Source organism: Aquila chrysaetos, chromosome 16 (assembly GCF_900496995.4).
Source record: "Aquila chrysaetos chrysaetos chromosome 16, bAquChr1.4, whole genome shotgun sequence".
Taxonomy (NCBI): Eukaryota; Metazoa; Chordata; class Aves; order Accipitriformes; family Accipitridae; genus Aquila; species Aquila chrysaetos.
In genome coordinates this window covers 29,110,659-29,138,652 of record NC_044019.1, presented here as the reverse complement: position 1 = coordinate 29,138,652, position 27,994 = coordinate 29,110,659, and the positions used below count along the sequence as shown (strand labels likewise).

Genomic DNA, 27,994 nt, shown 5'->3' with positions numbered 1-27,994 from the left:
CAAAATATCAAGTGTTACATTTGTAGAACAAAATTAACATGGAACTAAAGCAGGGAAGTATGCTACAATAACCCAAGCTATAGACATGCTGTTGCCTTCAAAGCCTGTACTTCAACCCTGCTACTTTTAGTTTCAAAATAAATACGAGTTACAGAAATAGCCTGATGCACTGTTGAAAATTTTTGTGGAGTCACGAGACTTACTGCTGCATTGAAAGATCTTCCAAAATGACGAAATAAATGAAAACTTATGAAAGGCCATCAACTCTATGTATCATTCCTAAGAGTGCAATTAATTCTGTATGCATACAGTAAAGAAAAGTAGTCAAATGATAATAAGCAAATATTATGGATACAGCCTTCACATTTTAATCCACTGACATAACACCTCCTCCAAAATAAACACAATAAAACTTTTCTGAATGTATCTGGCATGACATTAAACAGCTTCACATGTTTTCTACTTTAATTTTACCTCCTTTTCCCACAGTTTTAGAATAATTTTTTCCAATCCTTAGCTAAAATTGGTCATACTATATGAGAACTTAGAAGAGCTATCATCACTAATTGCTCATAATTTGTCAGCATAATTTCTAAAGATAACACAATGCTAGCCCACCATCTACATGAGAGGGTTGTTTTATCAATAAGTTCCTTGCTCAGGCAATCACTGGAGTCTAGGACATGAAGCTTCACCTCTTCTATTTAAATAAAGTTTTTGGTGGCAGAGTGTCTCCTTGCTGTAGGTACAGTGTTCAAGACAAAATGATCCCAACTCCAAATACTACTGCAGTACAAATACAGAAACTTTCCACATCATTTCAGTAGACAGCCTACCAGAAATCCAGACAGAAAGTATGCCATGATGGTGACAGAGGTCAACAAATCTCTAAGACGACTTGTCAGGAATGAGGATTTAAGCTATCAAAGCTATTTGGTAGTTTAATTTCTATCAAAGCCCAATTTTAATTTCAAATGCCAATTCTAATTTCTATCAAAGCCAAAAATCTGTAAGCTGGGCTCCAAAATAACAGTAGAAGACTCAACAAATCTCATAGCAGATTTGTCTTTTAAAATTACACCAAATTCTTGATACAGAACTAAAAAATTGAATTTCTACAGAAAAGGCATAAAATTACCCTGCTTGATGACTGGTTATAACCAATATATAATATTATCCTGTTAAGAAAAAACAGCCAACCACAAAGGTCCTTTCCCTCACAGATCACTGCAGAAATGTTGCCCTCAGTTCCAAGAGTGAAAGAAAAATGTTAATCTGTCTACTTTCCCATAGATTTAGTATCTTTGAGCCTGCAACACTAAAAAATATTCTTGGTCTGATTACTCCTTTCCATGCTCAACTTTAGCCACATCTGCTGCTCAAAAGGAAAGACAAGGCCAGATTTCATCTTACAGTTGGTTCCTCAAAAGATGTGATCCACACTAGCTGCCTACATTTTTTTCTTCCTTTGTCCATAAAATTGCAGCAAGAGACAACCACAATGTACTTGCCAGAGAGAAATATTTCAAACATTTCAAAGAGAACAAAACTCATAACATAAGCACCACAAAGGAGAACAGATAACCAGTTAGAAGACCATTTAAAAACAGCTGAGCAAACTTTTTAAACAGAAGCCCAATAACATGAACAGGCAAGGAAGAAAACAAGGGCACATTATGCCAACAGTATCACCACAGTGAGCTGCCTTCAAACAACTGGTTCTGCTTTATTCAGTTTAGCTAAACATTTTCCATCCTATTCCAAGTATATCCAAGTGTCCCAGACACAATCAGAGTTCAGACAATAACTTTGTGACCTACCAAAAAAAAGAGTGAGAACACATCTGAAATTGCATTTCGTTGAAGCTCTAGGTGTAGATTTTGATATTTGAAACACAAACACCAGATGGTTCACAGAGTTCCAAGTACTCTTTGGGGCATAGTCATTAACAATCAGTATAATGTCAGCCTAGAGCAGGGTCTTCAGCTTCAGCAATTTGTATTCACAGCACCAACTTCTTTTTTTTGAACAAGACACAGTTCCTACATCTGTAAATTAAGGGTCTAGAGAGAAGCAGTGAAAAAAGATGTAGCAACAAAAATGCAAGGTGGTTTCATAATTGCTTCTGAAGTGTGATGCACTTCAAAGTTTTCTTATTCACAACCTTCATGCATTCTATATATGCAAAACCTGACATTGCCACTTCACTGTCACAGTTGCTTCATAGTCCAGGACAGAAATTAAGAGGGATGTTTTATCCAGTGAACAGACAAGAAAATCCTTAGCCTGCTGGCTCTTCATCCATCCTATTTGCAAAGAGACCTGCTCCTTCATTTCCTGCTGAAACACATCCAAACATGACACGACCTGTTAGTCCACGGCCAGGAAAGGACTTCTAACACACATTCACCTGAACAAAAGAAGATTTTTGTGGTTATTTATATGTGTTCTTCTATCTGACAAGATGAAAGACAGTCAAACAGCCAAGACATTACCAAAGAAATTAAATCCATTCATTCCCAGAATCCTAAAACATAGCTGACTAAATGCTAACTTGCCAACACTAGTTACTGGATTAGTTAGCTTTTTGCCAAAGCACAAAGAACACCACACAAGAGATGGTTCTCTTAACAGAAATGTTGTTAGGCCTATTCTGCATTTTACTTTACCAGTCCTGATAGATAGATGTGCATTTCCCAACCCATTTTACCTTTTTTTTTTTTTTTTAATAATCACAAATGCTTTTTACTAAAAAGATAACCAACTGAATAACTAGGTCAAACAAAGACAACACACACTTCAGCCGTTAACCTAGGCAAAAAAATTCTTTTGGGGGACAATATTCCTGAAACTAAAAGATGCTCACCACTGTCTGCTCCTAGTTCTTATTTCCCATATTGCCTCACCTGACATTGCAAAGAATAAGAAGATTCTGGACCGCAGGAAGAGTGGAATTCTCATTCTGTCCAGTCACCAGGTGCCTGTCCAGCACGACATGTACAGCATCTGGACTGCTGGCTAAATACAGGAGAAAAAGCAACACACATTGTGTTAGTGGACACTGCTTCAGTGTCAATATCACATCTCTGATAGAACTAACACAAAAGATAACTATTTTGACCAGATAGATTTGCTGGGTGACTGACATGCTAATCTATAATCCCAACAGACAGGGACAATCTCGAGCCCCTAATTCTGAAACAATTTCACTAGAAAGTCCTTCTCTGAAAGGACAGCAGGACTGGTCCCTTGATTCAATTAACACCAGATGGGTAAAGTGCATATATCAAGAGATTTTGGTAATAAAAACCTCAAAGTATGTATTTTAAAGTTGTAATTACCCTGCAATACAATATGAACTCTTCTTATGTAAGACATCAAAGTTGTAATCACCATGCTACAAAGAGCCTGCAGGAAGATACTTATTTTCTGGCCAATTATAATACCCCAATGTGTTATTATCTACCAGCAATTGTTCAGTACTCCAACTAGTATTTTTAAGTTACCTCATTCCAGATAGAACCATTATTTTGTCAGTAATGAACAACTCCTATTTTCTTCTCCTTCTCCCAGCCAGTGACTGTCTAAACACAGGCTAAGTGCCTTCAAACCCCACATGCTTTTCCTCTTGCTTAATTTGTCAGTACCACTGCAACCAAGCATATGTTAACATAACAGGTACCACTGAGACACCAGCTTTTAAATTGTCAGTACTGAAGCCACTATACAGAAGGTGGTGGCAGCAGCTCATTTGAAAAGCATAAAGATGCCATTCAAACACACAAACAGGCTGACAGCAGCATGGATGGAAGAGGATTAAGCAAAGAATATACAGCAATTTGATAAGACAGTGGCATTTCTTCTTAGTAAAAAAAGAGATGCATGGCATTAGGAGCCTGGTTCTGTTTCCTATCCATGCCATGTGCATAGTCTCTAATCTAGACACTTCAAATTGTGTCAATTCAATGGGTGACACTATTCTGTTAAATAAAAGATGACTTAAATACCACAGGCATCTCATTCTCTTTAAGGACAGATTCTAAAAAATTACCTAACAAAATAGGAGACTGAACAACAGCTGCAACTGAAGAACTGGGCCATTTACAGCTCATTATTTAATTCTCCCTGTAGCTCTTCAGTATTGCAAGAATGCAGCACAAAGAAAAACAACACTTTTCCCTGCACATTCAGAAATAGACTAGGAAAAAAGTGACATTTCCACACTTTAATGGATTTAATCTCTCACAGGACAAAACTTCAGATTTTGCAGTTCAAAGTCAAACTTCTACATTTTGACTAATAATAACTAATGAAATTACTAGTAACGAAACAAGAAATAGTACAAAACCAGATCTAGCTACGAGTGAAATACTTGATGGTAAAAGACCACTAGTCACAGCAACCAAAAAGCATTCAGTATAGTACCTCCAGCTTTAAATAATGAAGCATTCGCTTGAATAAAAAACAACCCCAAAACCCAGCAGAGCACATGCTCCCTGCCATGCAGCAAGGAAGCAGCTGCAGCATACTACTTATGTACAGACATTCCCCTGCAGGTATGGACTGTGCATCTGCCCATGGACAGCAACTCTCCTGCACACACCCTTCCCTGCAGTACCTGTTCTTCCTTCACAGCAGGACAAGCAACCTCATGTTTACCATGGGGTCAAAGAGTATGCATGGACAACGACGGAGATCAGAGTGCTATGCTGTACTGCCCTACTTCTCCACACACAGTATTTTGTGGCACTTACTCTTAAAACACTCAGTTTCTAATCCACTAAGATATTTGTTTATATCCACAAAATGGGAATGCAAGATGAGATATCCTGTCAGAGTCCTGTTCATCTGTATAAAATTGGCACACAAACATTCATTTTCAAAACACAGCCACGAAACATGAAGTCCTGGACAACAAGAGAGTGACATACCACTAAACGTAGCTCCAGAATCTTTCACAAAATCTTCCACAATAATGGACAAACTGGCAAAATTAGGCTGCCTTACTAGTTCGTACACAGAGGGCTGAAAAAGATCAAAAGGAAATAAGTCTGTCTTGCTTCTTATAAAAAAAACAAAAAAAAAAGGCAAGCAACACCAACACGTACTTCCCCCTGCAATTTGTTTTTCTGTTCCCCCTACGATTCTCCCAACAGGAAATGAAACAGAAATGAACCATAAAACCAAATGACCACAAGCAGCTTCTACGGATTTTCTGTAGGGAGCAAACTGAAAATTCTTAAGTGAGACAAAGAAAGAATGACACCAAGCAATTTCTACACATCAGCTGGACACTGAACAGCGTGCATGCGATTAGCTTCATGAAAGCACAGACCTGTTTGGCTGTTGGACACAAACATTTGGACACAAGTGCTGTGCCACTTGCAGAGTCCAAATAACAGTACTCTGCTTTGGAATGAATATGGGAAACAGCTTAAATGAAGAAGAGAAAAATTAAGAGTACTTAGTTCAGTTTTTATATGCACAGGAGGAAACTGAATTTTATGGTTTCCATAGCAACTATAACTAGGCCACATCATGCCTTATTTAAAATACTTTATCATGGATTGTAACACCAAATACAAGCACATCAGGACATTGATAGCTTTTGTGAGTCCCATAAACTTAATTTCTTAACCGTGCATGTAAATTTTCAACCCTAGAAGTCGTACTATAGAGGTTTGCAGCATCTTGGCACACAGGTACAACTGCCATATAAATGGTCTGTGAGGTCAGAGATATGGTTGTACATTAAATAAAGCATCAACAGTATCTGGCTACTTTTTGAATTACAAGCCAGTTTGTTCAAATAGCCTTTTTTCCTAAAACTTCCTCTACCTTTTAAAATGAAAGGGCACCTGGAGAAATATAACTTACCCCCAAGCATTCATGAAACCAAAAAAAGTAATTCTTAAAAGCCCTCAACTATGAATCTGAAGAGCTGCAGCAGTCATTTCCAGCATTTTATTGGTTCAGTTTAAAGTGCACTGAACAATTGGAAGGAAAACAGCATCCACATGACAGCTAAGTGAGACAATCCCTTCATGCACTCAGTGTTGGGCCCCCTTGCCAATGACAACTCTCCACATCTCGCACATAAACCAAGGGTACCAAACTGATGACTTATATTTGTAGGAATTTCTAGGATAAGGCCAGAAATGCCAGCACCTGAAATCACAGGCCCCCACACACCAAAAAAATCCCCCAAACAGCAAAAGCCCGGTGAAAGCTCAACCTACCCCCGTCAGGCTGTATCCCTGAAATACCCAGGATTTATCCTCATTGGTGGCACAACACAAAGCTGCAACTCCATGTCCAATCGCACAGATAGGCTCTAGAGAAAAACCAAAGCATATTTGAGAAGTTGAGAGAATCTTCAAACAGCCAAAACACAGATGAGCGTTCATGAGATTCTTCATGTTAAAGCATGTTGCCTTCCTGCAATAAAATTATACTGCACTGTTTATACTCTCTTAGGCTGTAAGGTTTTTCCTGCACACTACAGTAAGAATTGCCCCAGTCTTGCAAAGAGTTACTAGCTGTTAACTCCAAGTCCAGAGACAGCACCAGTCAAAAACACATACTGGAATGGTAAATGAGAAGCACACACACAAGTCGTGATTAACTACAGCCTTAATAATGATCCTGGTACATTCCACATTTGGCTCTGAACCTTGAATCCTACTGACTTGGAGAGAACAATTTCTGTACCACTGTAAGGCAGAGAACCCTCTTCTGACAAAAGCATTGAAAAGCTACTTCCATATTTTTATATACATTTACATAAAGAGGATACTTTTAAGAGAAGATACATTTCTCTAAAGCAGCTCTTTCCAGTACAGAATGCTCTTCAACTATGTAAACATTTTTAAGTCCTTGGAAGGTAACAGTCTTACATGACCAGTACAGTAGTACTATTTTATTTAACAAAATATCTAACGATGTTCACCTACTGTTCTCAGTGCTGAAGTGCTGCAATATCTTAGCCAGGTACCCACTGTTTGCAAGGTCAGTCATAGCCCCGGGACAGTTTGGAATCAGCAACGCATGGTATCTAGCACCTAGTAAGGAGAAAAAGATGAACTAATTTTAATACGAGCAACAAACAAAACAGCTTAACCATACATAATAAATCCATTTCAGATTTGACAAAATTAATACCACATAAGTCAGTCAAAAACTGTATAAACTGAATGAACTAAAGAAATTAACAGATCTATCTGGAGTAGAGAAAAAAGTCCTTTTTAGGACAAAGAACATACATTTTTTAGTGAGACCTTCTTACCCAGGCAAAGCTTAAAACCACTATGTCTGCTAGCTTCTACTTTAGCAAAATATTTATTTAAAAAAAAACCACAATATATATAGCACATGTATATATATATATATATACAGACACAAGAGAGAATATATATAGTGTGTATATCTATATAATAAAAGAGAATTACCAACCCAAGATAAATAAGAAAATAACAACTGTAGTTGCCAGGGCTTCCTCTTAAAACACAAGTTTTATGCCTTTTTTGTGTCATTCTTCCCTAAAGACCTAACTCTAAGAAGCATCTGTTTTCCTGATAAATGGAGATGACACACTGGCCAACAGTAAAACCCTTACCATCAATCGACTCCAACTTAGCAGGGTTTGCATACGATTTCATACGAAAATCCTGTATCCAGCGCATGTTGCTCTCGTTCACATCCACAAAATCAATTGACTTCCCCTAGGGGAAACATGGTTCAAAGACTGTGGTTAGTATCACCACACAAACATCCACTACATTTCTTGAAGCATAACCATGTGGGATTTTGAGATACTTCAGCTCTCAAAAACCTGAAGTCTGCCATTTTTCCCACTGAATTAGTTCTTCTAATAGTTCTCCCTCCACTCTTCGTGGGTAGCAGATATTGGACAGAGAATTTCAGAACCATAGTATAGGAAGCATGCATTCACTTCAAGATTAAGAAAACAGAATTTAAAAAAAAAAGTCCCTTAATCTGTAAAGAACAACAAAACACTTCTCAAAAATATTTAGGACAATTCTCTCTCATCAATTGAGATGTTAATTGGTTTCAGACTGAAATCACAGTAACTGCCCTTTTTTACTTACCCCAGGAGTCGCAACTTGCAGATTAAAAGCAGAGCTAGTCAGTGTAAAGCAGTGAAGGAAGGACTGGGCTGACACACCTGAAAAACAGAGTCCAGCAACTTAAGCAAACAACAGTTATATTTTAATCCCAGCCACACTAGCTCATTGTATCTAGAAAAGCACACGAGCTTGGTTTTTTGCTCATCTTAAAAGCTCTCAATAATTTCAGAGGGTTATTTTAAGACGCAAGAAACGCACAGCCTTCACTATAGGGGAGCTACGTATTGAGAAATACATGATGAAGGTATTCTGCTTGTCCGGGTTGGGAAGGTTACAGGGAGGGCAGAAGGGAAGGGAATTTGGCTTCCTCCAGGTATACACGCAAGCGCAGCTCAGCAGCATGCGTGCTCCGAACCAGGTAGGCGCAGAGGGGCAAAACCAGGAGGTATTCAGCAGCACAGCTGTGCACAGAGGGACGCGCAGGCAGGTGTGCATCGCAGAGGAGCAGCTGTGGAAAGCAAGCGCATCTGTGCACAACACAGCTGCACAAGCAGGGGCAGCGTGTGTAACCACCCGCGCAGAGCGAGGCCGAGGGGAGAGCGCGCACGCCTGCCCCCAGGCCTCAGCTGCAGCGACTCGTCACGCACACACGCAGCCGAGATCCACGCCTGCAAACGCACGGCACGGCCGTGCAAGCTGTGGCGCGGGCACACGCGTGCAAAAAAAAACGTGCAAAACGCGGGGCACACCACCGAGGAGCGGGCAAAGGGGCCCCGCGGGTAGGGGAACGGCCACACAGCGCGGCCGTTGCACCCCGGGGGACGGAGGGGATGGCGGGGGGACGGCGGCCGCCGGGGACCCGCAGGCCGGAGAAGCCCACACGTCCGGGCGAGACCGGTGCGCTGAAGGGAGAAGCGGGGCCCGGTGGGATCGGGGGTTTGCTCCCACCGACAGCGTCTCACCCGCGGCAGCGGCGCTGGCGACGATAAGGCAGGTGGGCTTGCCGAGCCGGTCCGACATGGCGCGGGGCGCGGCGAAGCCCGGCGGCGGCGGAGGGGGCCGTCTCCTCATTCGGACGCGCCGCGCATGCGCAGTGCGGGGAGAAGGGGGGACGCGGGCGCGCGCCGGCCGTTGGGCGAAGCGCGCGGCGGCGCCTGAGGAGAGGGGAGCGCTGAGGGGAGCGGCGGGAAGGCGGAATGGCGGCGATGAGCGGCCCGTGGGGTCGCGGTGCTTTTTTAACCCCTCGGGGTGGGGGGAATCACCACGGCGGATGATGCGGATCACCTGGTGGTACGTCCCACCTGCCTCCCGCCCTGCTACCGTGCGGCGGCCGCCGCCGTGCTTTATTTCCCCTTCATAGTCAAGCGCGTGCTTGACCTGCTTATTGCAGGTGTCATTGCTTTCGGTTCTGTGGCTCACCGGAGGAAAAGTAACTTTTGTAAACCTTGTTCAGTTTCTGGATTTTGCATTTTTCATCTCTGTGTTAATTTAATAGGTTTATCTCCTGATGGTTGCTAGTGTATTACAAAAAAGACAATGCCATTATAAAATGATGGATATAAAATGAAGACAATACAATTCTGCCATTATTTTTGTTTATTTATTTGAAAGGACCTAATTTCTAGCCTGGTTTCCTAAAGGAAATGTAGCTTATGCCATCAGGCTGTCTGGTTGTCTGTCTCTTCAATCATCTGTCCGTCAGTCTCCTTTTCTCTCCAAAAGTGTGTTCTGAAACAGTAGGCTGGTTAACCATGGAGTTACCTGGATGTTTCTCTCTCTTTGCTCCAGCTTAGCTGCCAGAAATGATTTAAAAAAACCAAACAAACCCAAAGCATATCTTTCACTATTCAGTTTAGCTACTGTGCAGGGGACTCAGTGCCAGTCCAGCAGCCTAAGCCTTTATGGCACAGAGCCTCGCATTTATGCTCCTTATTCCTTGTTTGTGAATCCACCGCTTTTTTCTAAATCCAAGAGCAGAAGGAAAACTGCAGTCTCAAATGCTGCTCCATCAGCTCTTCCCATCCTCCCTAGACTGCCCAAAATACAAAGCATTAGAGGACTTGACAATGATTTAAGGTGAAGACATAGAAGAAATGCATGTGAGAGCACCCCAGTTGCTGGGAGATTAAACTGTACAGCAATGTCTTAATACTTGATCTTCCACTGCTCAGTACGTGCCAATGCCTCAGTTTTACCAAAGCACCATTTTGCAAATGGTCTTCTGTTGAATTCTCTTCCAGAAAGCACTAGATACACTTTGCAGCCCCTCTCTGCTTAACTGGGGAGATTAACAAACGTGAGTAGTAACTACTGCTGTGACAAGATCACGAGGAAAATATAAATTGCTACTTCATGCAGACTGTTCTTTTTGATAGAACCTGGACATTACTGTTATGTTAAGTCAGCTGAGTGCTTCCTCTTCAAATCTGGTCTGGTAAAACATAACTGCTGCGTTTCTCACTTAAAATGCTGATTTGGCACTGTGTCAGTTTCTGTGGCTAAAGGATGGCTGGAGTAGAAGGGAGCAGGGAAAAGCAATGCATAGTTTAAGATAATTGTAAACATAGCCTCTGCTTTTCATACTTTTAAAATTTCTATAAATATGTGGAGACAAAGAAGTAGACGAAACACAGAATGGATGGGTGGAAGACAACCAAACCAGCGTTTGAAAGCACCGAGCTGACGCTAGCTTTGCTCTCTCAGTTGAGACCACAACTGCACTGATGCGTCTGTGCTGCTGACTTCCTTGGCAGTGAGAAACGAGACACTTTTTTTGTTTGAAGGAGACATGAGGAAGATTCTCCAGCCCATTCCCCCTCCTCTCTATTGAGCGAGCAGCACTGTTTCATCTCAGACCGAGGAGGACAGTTTGTGCAGGTACCTCCACTGATTCCAGATTATGGGGAAACCTTCCAAGTTGCAGCATCGCCTGCTGCCGTACCACCCCTGCCACTTTCCCAGTCACGGCTGCACACCCTCCTCTGTTAAGAAGAGATGGGCCAGGCTCTCACTGGAAGAGGGTGCATTTCCCTCAGTCTAGGAACTGAAGAAAAGCCTCAACTCCTTTGAAACAACTAAAGACTGCTCCTTTTTCCTGACCCCAAGGAGTTTAGAATATTTGTCTTCCCAGTTCTTAAGAGATTCATTTCCAAAAGCCTGCAGACTTCTGCAGAGACCCTGTTTGGAGCTGGTGTAAGGCGACAGCAACTATTTGTAGTGACATGTACTGCCAAAACCCTCCTCCCTTCTGACAGATTGGAGGGAATCCCTGGCTCACACTGATGTGCAGGGACCTCCACGCACATCAGCCAGGTGCTCAGGGGATGGTTTACTTGTGAGGACGGATGCTCCCAGGCCAACTTAAAAACCAAGCAAATTAGAGCACAGTAATTTGGCAGGGGAGAGGTCACAGCAAACAATGGTGCAGCAAAGTCTGGAGACCAGCCTGCAGGGCAGGGGATCATCAGAAAGGGTTTCCTCTGGAGCTCTGGATAAGTCTTTAATTGTTCTACACCTTAGTCCCTATGTGGGAATAACAATAATCCTCCTTTGCCTGCTTTCCTTGGGCAGGCAGGAGTTTACTGGGGGCAGGGACTGCCTTTTCTTACAGTTCTCACCGGGATTGTTAATCCTAGCAAATATTGAGCCTGCAGGAAACAGTCATGAATAAGGAGTGAGAGGGAGAACAACCATTTTCACTCACACCCCCACATACACAAAGATGCTCACATGAGGAATTATACAATATATCTATGTGTGTATATATATCTCTATATATAGTTTATTTCTCACAATCCTGGTAAGAGTTACAGGTGTATTGGGAATCATTTACAGTTTCACAGCATATGGAGTGGCCATACAGCTTCTGATGTGAGTAACATACAGTGTGTAGAGAGCACACATTTCCAACCCATCCACCCACCACTCATACAATGGGTTTTCAAAGCTAATACTAGATTCAGCTACGTAGAAAGCCTGGAAAATGTTAGGGTACAGCGTTGGGTGTTGTACAACACTGTCAGTCACAATGGGACAAGCTAAACTACTTTAATTTTCAATCTAGTATTTCTAGTCTACCTGCATTATTGCATTTATACGCTTTTTTTTTTTTAAGTCAAAGTAAATAGAATACTATATGGGAAAGGAAAAATTCTTGACTATTTTAGGATTTGAGCTGCAGCCCATACAAAGTGTCCATAGAAGCATAGACAAGATTATAAATTCAACAAGGTATAAATTAGCTGTATAGCTTTGTGTGTAGGTAGGTGTCCATTTCCCTCCAGGAAACGTGTCTAGCAGCATATTGTTTCTGAAAGCAAAAAAACCAAACCTGTATGTTGAACACAGGTAAATATGTGTAAGTGACAAGCAGGTCCGTTTATACAGGGAAGAAATCAAGGTGTCACTCTGAAAATTACTGTCATTTGGAAAACATGTTCAGGGGCTGACTCAAAACCCACCGATGTCGCTGGAAAGATGCCTGTGGCTTCCAAGGTAGCAGCAGGCATTTCCCCACTACCATTTTGAGCTTTCCATCTGACTTCTGAGGGCTTTGGATCAGTCCCTGGAAAAGTAACAGAATCCAAGCAAACCTAAAGAAAAAAAAATCCCCTGTAATCTGACCTTCGAGTTCCCTTTCTGCAATTTTATTTTCTCCACAAATTTGTAAACAACCTGCACCTACCACTAGAAGAGAGTTGGTTTTCACTGGGGAGTTGAGATTGCACCTTTTAAAGATTTCAACTGAAACGGTCCTAACCAGTGACTCAGGAAAAGGCACCAGGCTTAAGAAGGGCTGCTCAAAACTTAGTAAAGCCAAATTATTCACTTGTTGGTTTGTTTGTTGGTTTTGTTTTGTTTTCTTAACATGTTTCTTAAAATTGTATAGCACCCTTGTTCTTATCAAATTGCCCCAGAAACTTGACTGCTTGAAGCTGCTGTGGCAAAACCAGGGATACAATGCAGGTCTTTACCATTGCAAAGATGATTAAAGATTCCTCTCTTCCTGCCAGGAGTTTTGGTACTGTAGCACCATCATGCCCAGACAGAAAGAACCTGTAACTTTAGTCTTGGTATGCTGCACTGGGGCTTTGCATTATGAGAAATGAAAAAAATAATGGAATTGTCTGTGAATTTCAAGCTGTGAGCAACTGAAAGAGAAACAGGAGCAGGAGTAACATGTTGGTCCAAATCCTATTTAAGGCAAGTTACATTTTTCAGGAAAAAACAACAACAAAAAATCTATTTAATTTGAAGAGCATAGCATCAAAGAGCAGAGAACATGAGTCCCCAAGTACCGCATGTCAGAGCATCCGAACAGAGCACACACTGTCCAAAGCAGTGAGCGGAACTATAGCTCAGGGTAGAGCCAAACCCCTGCATTTAGAAAGCCAACAGCTATGATCTGTCACACAACTTGCAGGCTTCGAGTATCAGCTTATTAGCATGGTTAGTGGAATGAGATGTGAATTTTCAAGGCCCAGCAGTCTTGCACTACTGTTTCAAATGGTAACACCCAAGCAGCCCATTCAAATGGAAGAATCCTTGCAGTCTTCGGTGTCCTCAATCCTGCAGCTAATGGAGGATGAGGGAGAGCGAGCGCGGCAGGATACCCCTGGCACATGAGCTGATTCCTCAAGGCCAGCAGAAATGCAGGTCATTGACTTCAGCCGAGAGCCAGCTCTTGAGTGCTTGAGAACCTCTTCTCTGCCTGTATTTTTGGTGCCCCGGTAACCAGAGGACTGCAGAAGCACTAGCTTTAGCCAAGTGTAGTGTATGGTCACGTCGTGTCATCATCTCTTGAGCATCTAGAATACCTCACACCTGACTGGCAGGCAGGCTTCAATCCTGAGCAGAGCTTGTGGCCACGCAGTGACTTACTGACATGGAAGAGCAAGGACAAGAAAGGGACCTTCCGGCTGTGGTTTTCTCATCTGCTGAACTCCTGTGGCAGACAAGAGCACTCAGCCTCTTGCAGACTCAGACCCTCAAGCCTTAGCAATTAGGGCAGTTGAAAACTTCGTACATTCCCTGCTGTGCCACACAGTCCCTGCATTGCCCTTAGGTGCTCGGTGGCTGAGCGTTGGCTGTATCTTTTGAGTGGGGCTACCCAAAATCTGCCTCTGCCTTGGGGCAGGGTTTCTACCTAGCTGTGGAAAGGCCACATCTGCAGAGTTGCCTGAGAAGAAAGTAAGGAAAAGGAACAGGAATGCATGCAATAGCCAAAGAACCAGTAAAGTGCAAGCAATGAATCAGATCTCCAGAAACCAACAGAGCCACATAGTGTGTAGCAGTTGAAGATCTGGCATGAACATATAGCCTAGGAATCTGGGCATTAAAAAAGAAAACAGGTCGCAGGGCTGGACTGATGATCTGAAAAAGAAGAAAAAGCCACCATAAACCCCCTTTGCTCAACAGATTAAACTCCCCAGGGCCAGTCAATCAAGGTAATGTGATCTGAGCTAACCACAGCAAGATGCAATAAAAGACTAAGAAAAATGGTGATGAACACACCCAGCCAAGTCCAGCTGAATGGCACATGGGGCATGTTCCAAGCCAATGTCTCAGTTACATTGCAGTACCCTCAAGAGCACCTTGCATCATCATCTGGGCTGCTGAATTCAAGATAATCTAGCTCAAAGAGATCAGCTTTCTGTATCGCTGCCTTTAGTTTGCCTTTAGATTAAGTAGCCTCTCATTTTTGCCACATATTCACCATGACAGCCAAGACATCTTATTCTGTGGTCTTTGCCCTTAATGCCACTTAAAAAAATAACTTCTTGTTAGTGGTTAAGTAATACTTCAAATAGATGAACTTCAGGAGGGAACTAATCTCCAATTGAATGAGGACAGGAGAGGTTTTAAAAAGAACAATAGGCCAAAAACAGTCACTGCAGGAGAAGCATTTACAGAGCGATGATGGGCTGAAAACAGCAGCAATATTTAATCCACAGTACGAGGCAGGCACTGCTCACATCGCCCTCTCCTGGCTTCTTCGTAACCCTCAGAGTGTAAATCCTGAAGTACCTGGGTGGTACCCCATCTTTTGGCCCAGATCGCTGCGCAGGCTTCATTGCTTTCAACGGTGGAGTTGTCAATCGAGTACCCCTCATAACACCTAAAATGTGGAGGCAGCCCAGGTCAGATCTTCAGCATGAGCTGATTTCTCCCGGAAAGAGTAAAGGACCAATTACCTCTGGTGTAAATAACAGGAAACATCCTGATTCCAGCCTCCTGTGCTGAAAATTTAACTAACTTAGATATAGAATTTTTATTATCCAGGTCAAAGCCAATTCTCTTCATGAAGGGAGGTGCCCAACCTGTAAAGCAAAGCTGCAGTCAGTTTATGAAAAAGACTACATGATGCAGTTGCTTACCCCTACAGAAGACAGCTCTTCCTGGCTTGGGAGATTTCTCCTGTCTCTGTGGTGAAGGGAATGAGACCACAGTAAGATGCTACACGGCTTGAGAAGGAAACCAGCATCCCTGCTTAGCATGAAGTCACAGACTAAGAGGACTGAAGTGCAAGTATGTTGGATTTTCAGTCCTTTTCATAGCAAAGCATGCAAAAAGAGAACACAGCCTTTCAAAATGCCGAAATTGTAAACTTGCCATTTCCCTTAATCACACAAAGTTGGTTGTAGAAAACTTCAGGTCGTCTTCTCGCTTCACTAACCCTTTAACATTGAACAGAGCCAGCAAAAATTAATTTGGAAAAGTCTGTTAGCAAAAGTTAATTTTCATGGCAGAGTTGGTCATCTTTGCTTTTGTCCAAGAAAAAAAAAACCAAAACAAACAGAAGTAGATAAGATATAAAAAGTAACGTGTCTTTACCAAAACTGTCAAGATAATGAAATCGTGCTTTTTCTCTCTGCATTTCTCTATACTGTTTCTTGTACCCCCTCAGAATCACTGACCTGAAGCTTTCTGTAGAGCTGATTGAAATTCCAAGAATTTCACATTTCAAATACATTTTTTCGTTGCCTTCCTTTTTTGGTTTGTTTCCTGAAGAACAGTTTTTTCTCTCAAATCTTCAGGACTGTTAGTTTCAACCAATTCTAAGAACAGTTAGAAGGAAGCTGATTTCTAAAGCGCACTGGCATTTCCAGAAAAGGAAGGGAATTTTTAAGGCAGAAGTCATCTCACCAACTCTATTTTTTTTAGTTACACTGTTGTCGTTTATATGCAAATACTGATGTAGCTATAAGCACGGTTGTGAGCATGGCTGCCTCAGTTAATACCAGAGACTTCCCTTATACCCAGCAGAAGGGCTAAGGAATGTTTATGTCAGTTTTAAAAAAACATGCCATTGAAATGATTTTACATTTTATGATGACCTGCAATCGTATCCCTGGTGCCAATAAGATCTCAAAGGCCTGAGCAGAGCATGGTAAAGCCAATGGAAAAATCTCCCTTGTTTTCAGTAGCCTATGGATCAACCCCTAAACTTTGATTCAGCAGAGACATAAACCCATTTTTAATTTATCACACAACCTAAGGGAACTAAGAAGTGCTTCAGGGCACGCGACTGTTCAACCGCTTTAAGCGTGAGCCCAAGAGGTGAACAGCACCTGCAAGAATGCATTCTTACCCTCCTGAAAATGCTGCTGCATTATCCTTTGGCTTCCAGATTTGTTTGCATCCTACTGCAGAACTCTTAGGAATAAAGGGACTTATCCATAGCATATTAAATCAGTAGAAAGAAGAAGCAGAAGTGTAATCCATTTCATCTTTCTTAAAGCTAGAAGCTTCAAAAACCTTCTACTAAGTTGTCCAAGAGAGCATAATGACATCTTTATATTCAACTAAAACTTATGGCTCCTTAAAAACAGACTGAGATCAGGTGTAGTAATTGAATCTATAGTTTTAGTGATAAGCTACCATGTCTGAAGTCAGTTTTGCAAATTTGTAAGTTGTAGACCTTATCAAAAGAGTAAACTAGCAATCTAGATCTCTTCAAATCCCAAGCACAGAATCTGATTAGTTTTAAGCATTAGTTCATTCTCCCCATGGAGATATCACTAGAAGGACTTCATATCACAAACACCACACAAAGAATAACATCAAGCAAATAACGGCATGTGCTCAGTACAAGAAAAGACAACTATTTATTTAGCACAGCGAGTTCAGTCATTTAAGCCTTCTCCTTTGACAAATTTGGTTTCAATCTCGCTTCAATTCTGAGAGGTGAATTTGCCCTTCTCAGCCTAGTTCTCGCTGGACATTTTTTTTTTTTTTTTTTTTCCTCAAAATGAAACCACTGCACAGCCTGGCACATTAAGGCAGAACAGGAGGTGTTTGCTAAGAGGATGTCATTTGCAAGTCAGGACTGAAGTGCGTTGCCCCAGCTGCGTGCTTAGGAGCTTGTATGGCATCTATGCTTGGTCTACCTGACTCAAATCAACACTAGACCCACACTTTGAAAAGCGCTACAACACAATCCAGTATAGTTTAAAAGTGCCTTATTTTAAAGCAAGTAGCCCACACGACTATCCAGGGAGGGGAACAGTAATTTTGAGCTTCTAGCACAAACGGGCACATCGTACATTCAGCAGTTCACTAGCCATACATTCTTTGCACTGAGAAGAAACAAGGACCGAAAAGGAATTCAGGTGCTGCATGGCATGATGCAAATGGCACAAAAGAGACATCACGGACACTTTGTGTGAATGCAGGGGAACAAATGAAGGGTCATCTCCAGGTCGGCTTGTTTTTTCCCTCCCCAGACTGCAGTAATATAAACATATATGTATGTATACATACATATGCAGAATATTCTTCAAGGCAGGGTGGTGTATATACACATACACACACACTCAGGTGTTTTCCAAACCAAACTGCCAAAGAGGTGGGATCCAGGTAGTGAATCTGGACAGCAGATGGCAATGTTAAGTGATCACAGCAAGTAGAAAAACCCTTATGAACAGGACATAGCACATTCACTGCCTAGGGAGGATTCGCATGTGGTTACATACCCAGATGATGAGCTGCAGTCCCATCACCACCTCTGTGGTGTGTTTCTGGATGAAATTACTGGCCTTGGATTTGAGTGCTCTAAGGGCAGGGGGGGTTGAAGGGGGACAGAAATGGTTAAGGCCCATGTTGGCTGAGAACTGTTTTTCCCCTCTTTTGTTGACAAAGGTTAAGTCACAGAAATAAAAACACTTTAGAGAGTAAAATAGGAGATTCAAATGAAGCAGGTGTTTCTTTTTCCTCCCCCTGTATCTATCCTGGTCAGGGCAGAATAGATAGACGCTATATCTGTAATGTTGTCACACACTGCTAAAAAAAAAATAATCATATGCCAGGGCTGAGAGGGAGGGAACAGACAAGACAGGTAGAAGCATCTCTTGAAGACAGTCCTCCCACTTGAAAACCAAAGTCACTGTCTGAAAATCACCACCCTACTTTGCCAAAACATGAATCAGAGCAGGAGTGACCAATTTTCCTTCCTCATGAGCAACATAAGCAAAATTTCTCTACAGCCAAGAGCTTTGTGCTTCAGAGATCTGAGGGAAGAGGAGCTCAGCAATAGCCGTCCCCACATCCAAACCCCAGTACTTTGGATACGTTACTCTGTACCCAGTGGGCACAGGTCTCCCAGTCACGGACATCAGGTTCCTGGCAGGACCGCACTGCAGTTTGCTTCTGGCTTATGCACCCAGATTTCTCTTGTAGGGAACCAGAATGCATGGTTCAGGGTGCAAGCAAGAGCAGGGGGAGCTGGTATGCAATGGGATCTCTCCCCAGTGTGGCAAAAGGATGTGCCCAGGGCACTGTCAGGGTCTGGGGACTTTGCAGCACTCCCAGATTCTTAGTGTAGATGCAGCAGCCTCACCGCGTCCTCTTGCAAAGCCCTGCCACAGTCGCTGCAAGGGAGCTGTGCTGGGACTGCTTCTGAGCTGTATTCTCTCTCACATCTCTGCTTTCCAAATACCTTTCATATTCCTTTGCTATTGTTTGCCCTTCCGTCTGCCCCCCCAAAAATAACCTCTGAACATTTGCAAAACAGGATGAGGGGAAATCAGTTCTCTAGACAAAAATGGCATTACAGAAACACCCCACCATGGCCCCTTCTGCTTCAAACCAAATAAATTCTCCAGGCTGCAAGTGACATACTGCTACTAGGAGACACATCCACAATATATGCAAAGAGTGCTTTAAGCTACCAGGATTTCACCTGGGGCTGTAGCACTCGTTCCAAAAACCACTGTGAACCCAGCATGCCCACCCCCTGTCTCTGTACTGGTAAAGTTAGAGGTAGACATTAAACTTCAGCTGCATGCAGCCTGTTGTTCATCAGAAGACAGCATCTGATATTCCCAAAGTCTGTGCACCTTTGGGAATATTTTATGAGCCTTGGGGAAAAGAGGATGACAAAGCTCACCATAGGAATGGCCAGGCTGCATCAAAAGACCTTTTCTTTGGGGAAGCCACGTGCATTCAGCAGACCAAATTTAGAGGTAAATAAGACAGACATGAGCCAAGAGAAGAATTGCCAGATCAGGTTATACACACCCACCATCTTATGCAGTAATCTTGCCAGAAGCAGATACTGCAAAGGCAGTACCTGAGGAACGTACACCCTTCTTTGGCCCTGTACCCACTGAATTTATACATCGAGGTTAGTTAAAGATGTATGACTAAGGCTCTTTAACTGAACTCACTCCACTTTGTCACAACCTCTTGCTAATTGTCGCTCCAAAATCCTGCCCATTGGCTGCAACTGCTGCTGAGCTCCAGGCTCTGCAGTTCTGACCCCATCTAATCCCTGACCCAATTTAAAAAGAAAATGCAAGGTCTTTTTTGTAAGACTCTTTTTTGCAGCAGGGCAGCGGCCAAGAGTAATCTAATGGAAACTTTCAGAATAAGATCTGCCCACCCCTCGGTGTTAGGGGAAGGGCATCAGCCAATGCACTAAACACCATCTCTTGTTGCCTACCTTCCTTCTCCCCCTCACAAGGTCTGGCTTTAAAGCCAAGGTACTCACCAACGAAACCAGGCTGTTCCTGAGGGCTGGGAATTTGTTTCCATTTCCAAAGTGTGAAGGAGTCACAAATCCCTGCTGCCGACATAGGAGAGAGGTAACAAATCCCCCTAGGACAGACGGACTTCCAGTGCCCTTGAACAGGGTTTCCCTGGTATAAAGCAGGTCAGTGTTATTCTCATGGGGTCCCAGGTCCTCTCTGCCCCTAAAACCAGCTGATGTCTCCCTTTTTTCTACTTTCTCATGTACTGAAAGACCATAGCCTTCAGTGGGAAAAAAATCAGGTGAAAGGCCTGATCCAAAGCCCAAAGAAATGAACAGAAAGAGTCCAGCTGACCTCGAGAGAGTTTGGACTGAGGCCATAGAATCCTGCAAAGCCCAGCCTAACTTTAGGAAATACTAGATCCAAAACAAAGTCTCTCTATCCCCAAACGCTGCCCATATGACCTTGGTGAGCCATGGGATCCTGAAGGCTGCCTGCCAACATGCAAGAAACCAAGCAGATGGCAGCTGCTGCCTGCCCAAGGTTGGCATGGGACTTCGCCAGGTATCTCCATGCGCTAACTGCACTGTTGGTCACAGTACAGCCCCTCTGCTCACTCCCCCGCTGACAGCTCAGCCAGAGAAATGACTTGATGCAACATCCCAAGTTGCATACTCAGCTCTACCATGCTGCAGTCTCAGCCTCCACCTGCAGCCAACCTGTTTTCTCTGGGGCACTTTCGAGTTGGGTTTTTAAAAGTGGGTTGATGAGCAGCAGGTACAAAAGACGCCTATTAGAGATCACTCTTTGCTGTTTGGGTCAAGGAGCTGCCTTTTGCCTGCAATTGCCCAGTGCTTCCCCTGCCCCAGGGGTGCTGGATAAACACCAGCCCAACACACAGTGACAGGCAAACTGGGTCTTAGCACTAGGCTCCATCTCCCTTTACATCTTCTTTACCACAACCCAACTTAAAAACAAACCAAGCAGAAACCAAAACACAAAGCAGGGACTCTGGATGGGATGCAGAACACTTTGGACTTGAAAACAGGGGACTGCAAGAGAGGTGGGGGTGTCTCCCAGGGAGGACAGCAGGGGAGGGGAGGGGACACCGTCATTTACACCGATCAGGAGAAGCAGTAATCTATACACAGTGGTATAAGCCAAGATATATTACATGAAAGAACACACTGAGTGCATGGAGTTACCCACACTGGGTCAAACTGGCACAGTTGTCTTGAACAAGACTCTTGGAGTTGCAGTTGGTGTTTGTTGTTGACCTATCTAGCTCGCTTTATATATATATAGATATGTATAGAATTTTTCTGCATGCATTTGTCTCAAAAGGAGCTGTACAGCTGGGTTGGGTTTCTCATCCCCACCCTATCTCGGTCTTCATTTTTTCCGGGCTAGGAACGCCACTCCCACAATCACAGCAAGCGCAGCCACTGCCACTCCTCCAACGATGATCAAGGGCTTCATGTTGTCGAAGATGCTGCCTGGTGACTCCTCAGAGCTGTTTCCCTTGTGGTCAGAGTCAGGGGACTGGCCGGTGGCCTCTTGTGTCTCCGTGGCGGCGGGGCTGGGTTTCAGGTTGCTGTGGTTGTTCACGACGGCAGCATCACCACCTGCCTTCTTGGTGGCAGTGGCAGGAGCAGGCTGCTCTTTGGGGATCTCCTTCTTGTCTGCATTCGTGGCAGGCCCAGGGTTGGGCTTTTCTGGCTTTCCAGAGCTGGGGGCCTTGGCATCAGGTTTGTTTGCACTTCGGACGTTGCCTTTGGAATCCATCCCTACGAGTGCTGCAGGTAGCGACTGGACGCCACGCGCGTGGGGCTATCCCAGCTCTTCTCCTTTGCCCGGCTGCTGGAGAAAGCAGAGGAGCCACCTGAGCTCAACCCCTTGGAGCAGTTGTCTTGGGATGATTCTCACACTGGTGGTGTCCTATCTGGACATGATATAGCACCTGGAAGAGGAAGCAGAGCAATGAGAGGTCAGTGAAAGGACAGAGCAAGCCAGTGCCATACTACCTGGAGGCAATAGAGGAGGACAGAAGACAAAACTGGAAAACTGTTGGCTCTTTAGAAACCGTGAGTTGTATTCAAAGCATCTACTACAGTGCCTGTACCTGCAAAAACATCAAACAAGTCAGACTGACTACCATCTATGGCTGCCACATCTAGGCTCTGCGTGTAATGAAGACAAGTCCATCCTGGCCATGTATGTGAAGCCATTTGTCAGTGACAAGATATACTCATGTCCGAGCAAATAAATTGCTCACCACAGCTCCTTTCCTCCTGGGTAAGGAGAGAACATTTTGATCAATGGGAAAGCAGATCAATAGCTCCTCCCTGCTTGTATCTCACTCTCTACCCATCTTTTTGCAGCATTATCCCAAGTTAAGTTTAGGAAGCGGTTAATATGTGATCTTGTGTGATACTCCCCATCCAGACAGGCATTGCAGAAAAAACAGGATTAGTTCCTCAGTTATCACAGGTATCAGAGCTACAAGGATTATTGCTGTCAGCATTTCTGGTGGAGCTACAGCAAAATAAGGCAAGTGCCAGATCCTCAGCTGGTGTGAACCAACGTATTGACTCCAGTGCAACTGCATGAATTTACTGTAAAGCTGGATCTCACAGCGATTGAGAGATCTCACTCCTGTCTCTTTGCAGTACATTAGCTGGGCTTGCCTACAGAGCTGAGCAGGATGTCAGATGTACTGCAGGTGATTAGCTGGAGCCATTTTCCCCAGGGAACTGATGAAAGCAGTGAACAGCATAGCCACACCCAGAGAATTCAGCAAATAGACAAAGTGGGCTTCAAAGGGGTATAAAAAAAAAACCAAAACCATCACCCCAGCAAGCCTCGCTAGGCAGCAATCTAGGCAGGGTGAGCCGGGAGATGGGGCTCCCATGGCTACACCTCTGCACAATGGGAGGAGAGGAGACAGCTGCTGGGCAGCTTGCCATCAGGCCTCCAATGGCGCAGTACCATGTCAACTTTGAGCTTGGGAAATAATGAGTAAACAGGAGGCGGCAGTCAGATCCGAGTCGCCTGCTTTATTACCTCCCTGCTGACCTTCAGCACTGCCAGGAGCCTGCCGAGAGCTTTCTGCCTGCTAAGTGAAATATGAGCTTATTAGCTGTCTGGATTTAGAAATAAAGAGGCTCCTCAAAAACCTCTACAGATAGATGTTTCTTCCAAACTGGCTCAGAGTGCAGATCACTCCTTTAATGACAGACAGGAAGAAGGTCCCAGGGTTGCAGCAATGGTCTGTGCTGCTGACTCTTCTGGGAAACAGGCTAACAAATGTGGTGGTTTAACCTCCATCTAGGAGGAAACGCTGGCCTGGAGGAAACCTACTCACAGAAATGCCAGTTTTGGGTCCAGAGCAAAGCTGGCCAACATATTACAGCTTGGTATAAGATAGAAACTGCCCCTGCTCCTGCTCTCCCTTGTAAGCCGTTGTTTGATGGCCACCATCTTCTCCAATGCAAGTCAACTGGAGTTGACTGAGGGAACTGCAGCACCAAAATCATGGAAGTCCATAGCTCTCATGCTATGCTCACCAGGCATGGTGACCGTGATATGCCATATACTGAAAAGGCTGTCTGAAAGGTTGGCAGTTATCCTAGGAGAATAGTCTCAGCTTTTCCTGTAGCATGGAGATGGGACAAGCACTTCCAGAAGGCTTTTCACAGGACCTACCTTACACACCTCCCTTAGAGAGGATAAATTTTAGCTGGGTAGTATTTGCTGAGATAGAGCCTGAAGTCTCCAAAAGATGATCCAAGTTGGCCAGTTTTGAAATAAAACATTGAAAGGCGAGAGGCAGATAATCTGCCCCCAGGGTTTCATAGCCAGTGTTAAGCAGAATAGTTGCTAATCTTCCCTTAGATTTTCAATTCAGCCTAACTCCAAGCTCTTCCCATGGAGGGGAAAAAAAAAAAAAAAAAAAAAAAAAAAAAATCAAACCAGCCCTTCACTTGTTTAAAAAACAGCAATCAAATTTCCCTAGCAGCTCTATGTGGGACAGAACTACTTTGGGTGTAAAAAAAGCATACTCTCTTTGACTGCAGCTAAACAATACTTACATTTCTGAGTTTGTGATATTAAACCATTTTGGAAACCCAAACCACCACCACTGTCCCCTCATGCTTCACTGAGGATGTATCATACACTTGGGCATCTAGTACCACACAGTCCCAGATACTCACCAAGCTTCAGACCTTCTCTGTGGCTTGGGACTTGGTAGATAAACATAAGGTCCTGGCCTAGTGCAAGAATATTTTCCTCTCCTTGCTCATTTTGTAATATTTCTGTAGATACCACCTGCCTCACCTTTTCCTTCCTACTGCCTCCAAAGAATATTCGTACTGCTCTGCTCAGTAGAAATCCTATGTAGATCCAGGGTGGAGGCTGCACACAGTCACTCACAGGACTCTGCTCTTCTGGCTTGGGAGCAATTTATCCTCATTTTACATCTGGCGCAATGACGACAAAGAAATAGTAAGTGGAGCCCAAGACTGAAACAGGCTTAGAGGTTAAAGCAGGAAGAGTCAGATTCATCATGTCATAAATATTAAATTACCTGCTTAGTCACTTTGATATCAATTAGCTGGGCTACTCACACACTCTCTAGTATTTGTGCAGTTTTACTGTATGAACCAAGCATTAAACTGCTGCTGCTTTCCCTAGGAAAGCTATGTGCAGCCTACGGAGATGGTAGGGGTAAATCACAGAGGGAGCAAACTGGCCCCTTTGCTGAGAAATGGGGACTCTGTGCAGCTCAAGTACCTCACAGATTATCCACACCCCTCATTGATCAGATCTGGTTTCCAGATTCCTGGAAGCAGGAAAGCTGTTTTTGCTCAGAGCCTACACTGTGCCTTTGAGCCTTGTCCCACATCCATGCCCTGCACTGCTACAAACAGCTCATTAAAGAATTTCTTGATTTCTAAGTGTGTTTCCACTAAAAGCAATGCAAGCCCCTCATGCAGATTAGAGAAGGTTTTAAAAGATGTAGAAACCAAGCTAAGCCAAAAATCAGTATCAGCAGTTCTTAAGCATCCACATGAAAGGGCTTTCTGTCAGTGGCTTTCCATCACTGGAACTAGCCACAGAATTGCCCAGCATCTCTCCAGGCCCTTTGGCTTGGTTGAGCTGATGCTGTCAAACACTGCATCCGAGAAGCTCAAGCACCCTTTCTGCCCCCAACGGCTGCAGCACAGCTACCAGAGACACTGGCTGGGTTTGCATCATGCTGGCTTGCACCCATCTGTGCTGCCCTCTTCCTCCTCCTCTTGACCCAGGGTACTCTTAGCAGCATCCTCTTCCATCATAGTACTTAACCTTCTTCTGTATGTTATTAGCTACATCCCAGTCAGACTCCCTACCTTGGGTATCATCCCCTCTTTCCTTTTGCTCTCCTTCCCCTTTCCAGTCCTGTGCTTTCAAGGGCATGAGCATGTGCTCATCTTTAAGCACCCCTGTGTCCCACAGACTGCAAAGAAAGATGCTTTCCTCATTTTCAAAAACTAAGCCTGCACATACAGATGTGATGGTTTTTTCCCCAGCCCTTTGTCTCCTCCTCTTCCCTCATTCCATCACACAAAGTTTTTTTTCTAATGGCCTGTTTCTCCACCTTTGCTTTCTTCTTTATAGGTCCTCACATCTATTTATTCCTCCCTTCTCTTTCCTCCTCAGCTGCTGTCTCTGCCTGTCTACCCATTCCTCCCCCTTCCAGCTCCCTCTCTGCCTCCCACACAGACGGCAGCACTTGAGAATAAGGTTTTGCGAGAAAAAGGCTTCCTTCCCTCCCTCCTTCCCCCCCCATGCTATTTTCTTTGTTTAACAATCTGTGCCTTTTCAGGGAGGTTTTCACTTGCCAGCAGCTAACCAGCTCTCTCCCAGGCTGGGAAGAGGGAGCAGAGATCATGAAACCAGTGATCAAAGAGAAAAAGGAAAAGAAAAGCCCTCCAAATTCCTGCTGCTGCAAAAAGCGGCACACAAGCACCACAGCCCTCCTGGGATGCTTCTGGTTGTTGCAGCTCTCAAGGTCAGTGCAGACTCACCAGTGCAACAAGCTGGCCCCAGCCAAAGCAACAGGACGGACGTAAGGAACAGCTTTCCTTGGCTCCTTGAAGGGCACCTTTTCTGCCTCACCCCCCCAGCAAATTAGCAAATACATCTATTCATCTGTCTCCTGTGTGCGCAGATGAAAGCTGCATCAATCCTGTGCTGAATGGAGCAGATGAGTCATTGCTTTATCGTAACATATCACTGTTAGAAGGTCCTCTTCCTTCTGCAGAGACCAGCCCCATCCCCCAGCCCTATAATCTCCTCCTCACTGTTTCAAGTTGGAAGGAAAAGCCAGCAGCTTTGCTAAACTGAGCAGCTGCTACAGCATTTTGGGGTCTGGGGTGCAGCAAGAAGCTGCACCCCACAGATGTGCGTAGGGTCACAGCAGTGCTGAGCACGGGGCTCATACGTAGGGTTTTCCCCTCCTTCATGAAAAGCAGACCATTTCCATTGGGTCCTCAACTGCCACACTGATAGCAAGAAAGAATTCAACCAACACAGCGGGGTTATGTATCTGAATTTATACTTGCAACAAAGGTCCATCCATACACTCCAGGTGTCCTCCAGCTGAAAACAGCAGTCTCCAGAATAGCTACTGACCATGTCTGACCTATAGCAATGCCATGCAGAAAGAGCCAGAGATGGCAGAAAAGACCTTGTATATCCTCAAATCATCTTCCTTACCCCCTAATCTCCCCTTCACTTCTTTGTCATTCCCACCTGTCTGGAAAAAAAGGCATGAAGGTTTTCCTTTTGGAGGCAAAGAGGAGAGTTATAAGCACCAAAGCCCCATTCACTTCAGTAGCATGGCCTATGTTGGCTTTTGGGCAAAGAATTAAATGGGTCCCTATTACTAGGCAAGCATTAATGCTTCTTCCTGTCTCAACTCCACTATCAGCCCCCAAACCCCTTAGACTGAAGCAGCTGAACCATGGCAAAGACCATCCCACAACTCCACACTGCTTGAGCCAGGCATGGTAGCAGTCTGCTTAATTCCCACGGGTTGGGGACAGAGGTCATCTGCAAGGAGACAAGGTACACGACAAAGCCTGCTCTCAATTCCCTTTGAAAGGACATAGCTGGAAGTCAGTGAGAGTTGAAAGCACTCAGAGGTGCTGGAGGAGATGGCTTGTGCCTCTCAGGACCAGGCCCCTCCTTCCTGAAGCTAAGGGAGGACTTTGAACCTGACAACACAACACCCAACAGAGTCATCCTCATATTCTTCAGTCAATTGCTCTTACACCACCACAGTGAAAGGTTTTCAGTGTCACGGAGGAAGAACATACACTGAATACCAATTAATTTCAGGTCCCTTCAGCAGGTTCTGTCTCAGCTGGCACACTTGCATTTGGTCATTTAAGACCAAACTAGCTTTCTAAGGGACAGAAAATGGCCCTCTTCTCAGACAGCTTCCCTTTGGTGAATGCAATTTGCACCTGCCAAAACTGGCTCACAGGATTGAATTACCATCACAGATTCAGGCGCTGGCACCAGCTGGTAGGTGAAGAGCAGGTAATTTTAGACTTAAGTCTGCAGATTTTGTTCCTGTGGCAGTCTGTGCACACAAACAGAAAATTAGAATTTGGCCACTTCAGAGAGGCACCTGAAAATAATAACTTCCTGAAAAAGGGAAAAAGAAAAAACAAAAAAGAAGCAGTGTTCTGACTACAAAAGGTAAGCCAGCTATGAGCTGAAGTGACTGGGACCAGGCTGTTAGAAACTGGGGGTGTTACTGGGGGTATCGAGTGCTGCCACAGGCTTCCTACATGACCTTTGCATGTCAAAAACTCTCCCCTTGAGTGGAAATCAGTACGATACAGGGGGCTGAACTCGCCAATGCGAGACCCTCAGATGCAAGAC

General features: G+C 44.1%; 2 protein-coding genes across 6 annotated transcripts in view; both read right to left on the bottom strand.

Moving 5' to 3' along the window:
* Nucleotides 1–345: 345 nt before the first annotated feature.
* GATD1 (glutamine amidotransferase class 1 domain containing 1) lies at nucleotides 346–9,180 on the bottom strand. 3 transcript variants are annotated; one of them, XM_030039604.2, is made up of 8 exons: nucleotides 9,050–9,180; nucleotides 8,109–8,185; nucleotides 7,616–7,721; nucleotides 6,954–7,061; nucleotides 6,240–6,334; nucleotides 4,932–5,025; nucleotides 2,907–3,018; nucleotides 346–2,410 (listed from the first exon to the last, which is right to left on the bottom strand). In XM_030039604.2, exons 1-8 carry the CDS (start codon nucleotides 9,156–9,158, stop codon nucleotides 2,407–2,409), a joined length of 705 nt encoding a protein of 234 aa, XP_029895464.1. In that variant the 5' UTR covers nucleotides 9,159–9,180; the 3' UTR covers nucleotides 346–2,406. The 3 variants fall into 3 exon arrangements, with proteins under 3 accessions (XP_029895464.1, XP_029895462.1, XP_029895463.1); XM_030039602.2 differs by having other exon boundaries at nucleotides 346–2,340; XM_030039603.2 differs by having other exon boundaries at nucleotides 346–2,337.
* Nucleotides 9,181–11,850: 2,670 nt separating this feature from the next.
* Nucleotides 11,851–27,994, bottom strand: part of CEND1 (cell cycle exit and neuronal differentiation 1) — a 31,855-nt gene continuing 15,711 nt past the window's right edge. For all 3 annotated transcript variants that reach the window (XM_030038487.2, XM_030038485.2, XM_030038486.2), the window contains one exon: nucleotides 11,851–22,016. In XM_030038487.2, coding sequence (XP_029894347.1) covers nucleotides 21,449–21,841 — 393 coding nt within the window. In that variant the 5' untranslated portion in view covers nucleotides 21,842–22,016 and the 3' untranslated portion in view covers nucleotides 11,851–21,448. The remainder of the gene's footprint in view (nucleotides 22,017–27,994) is intronic.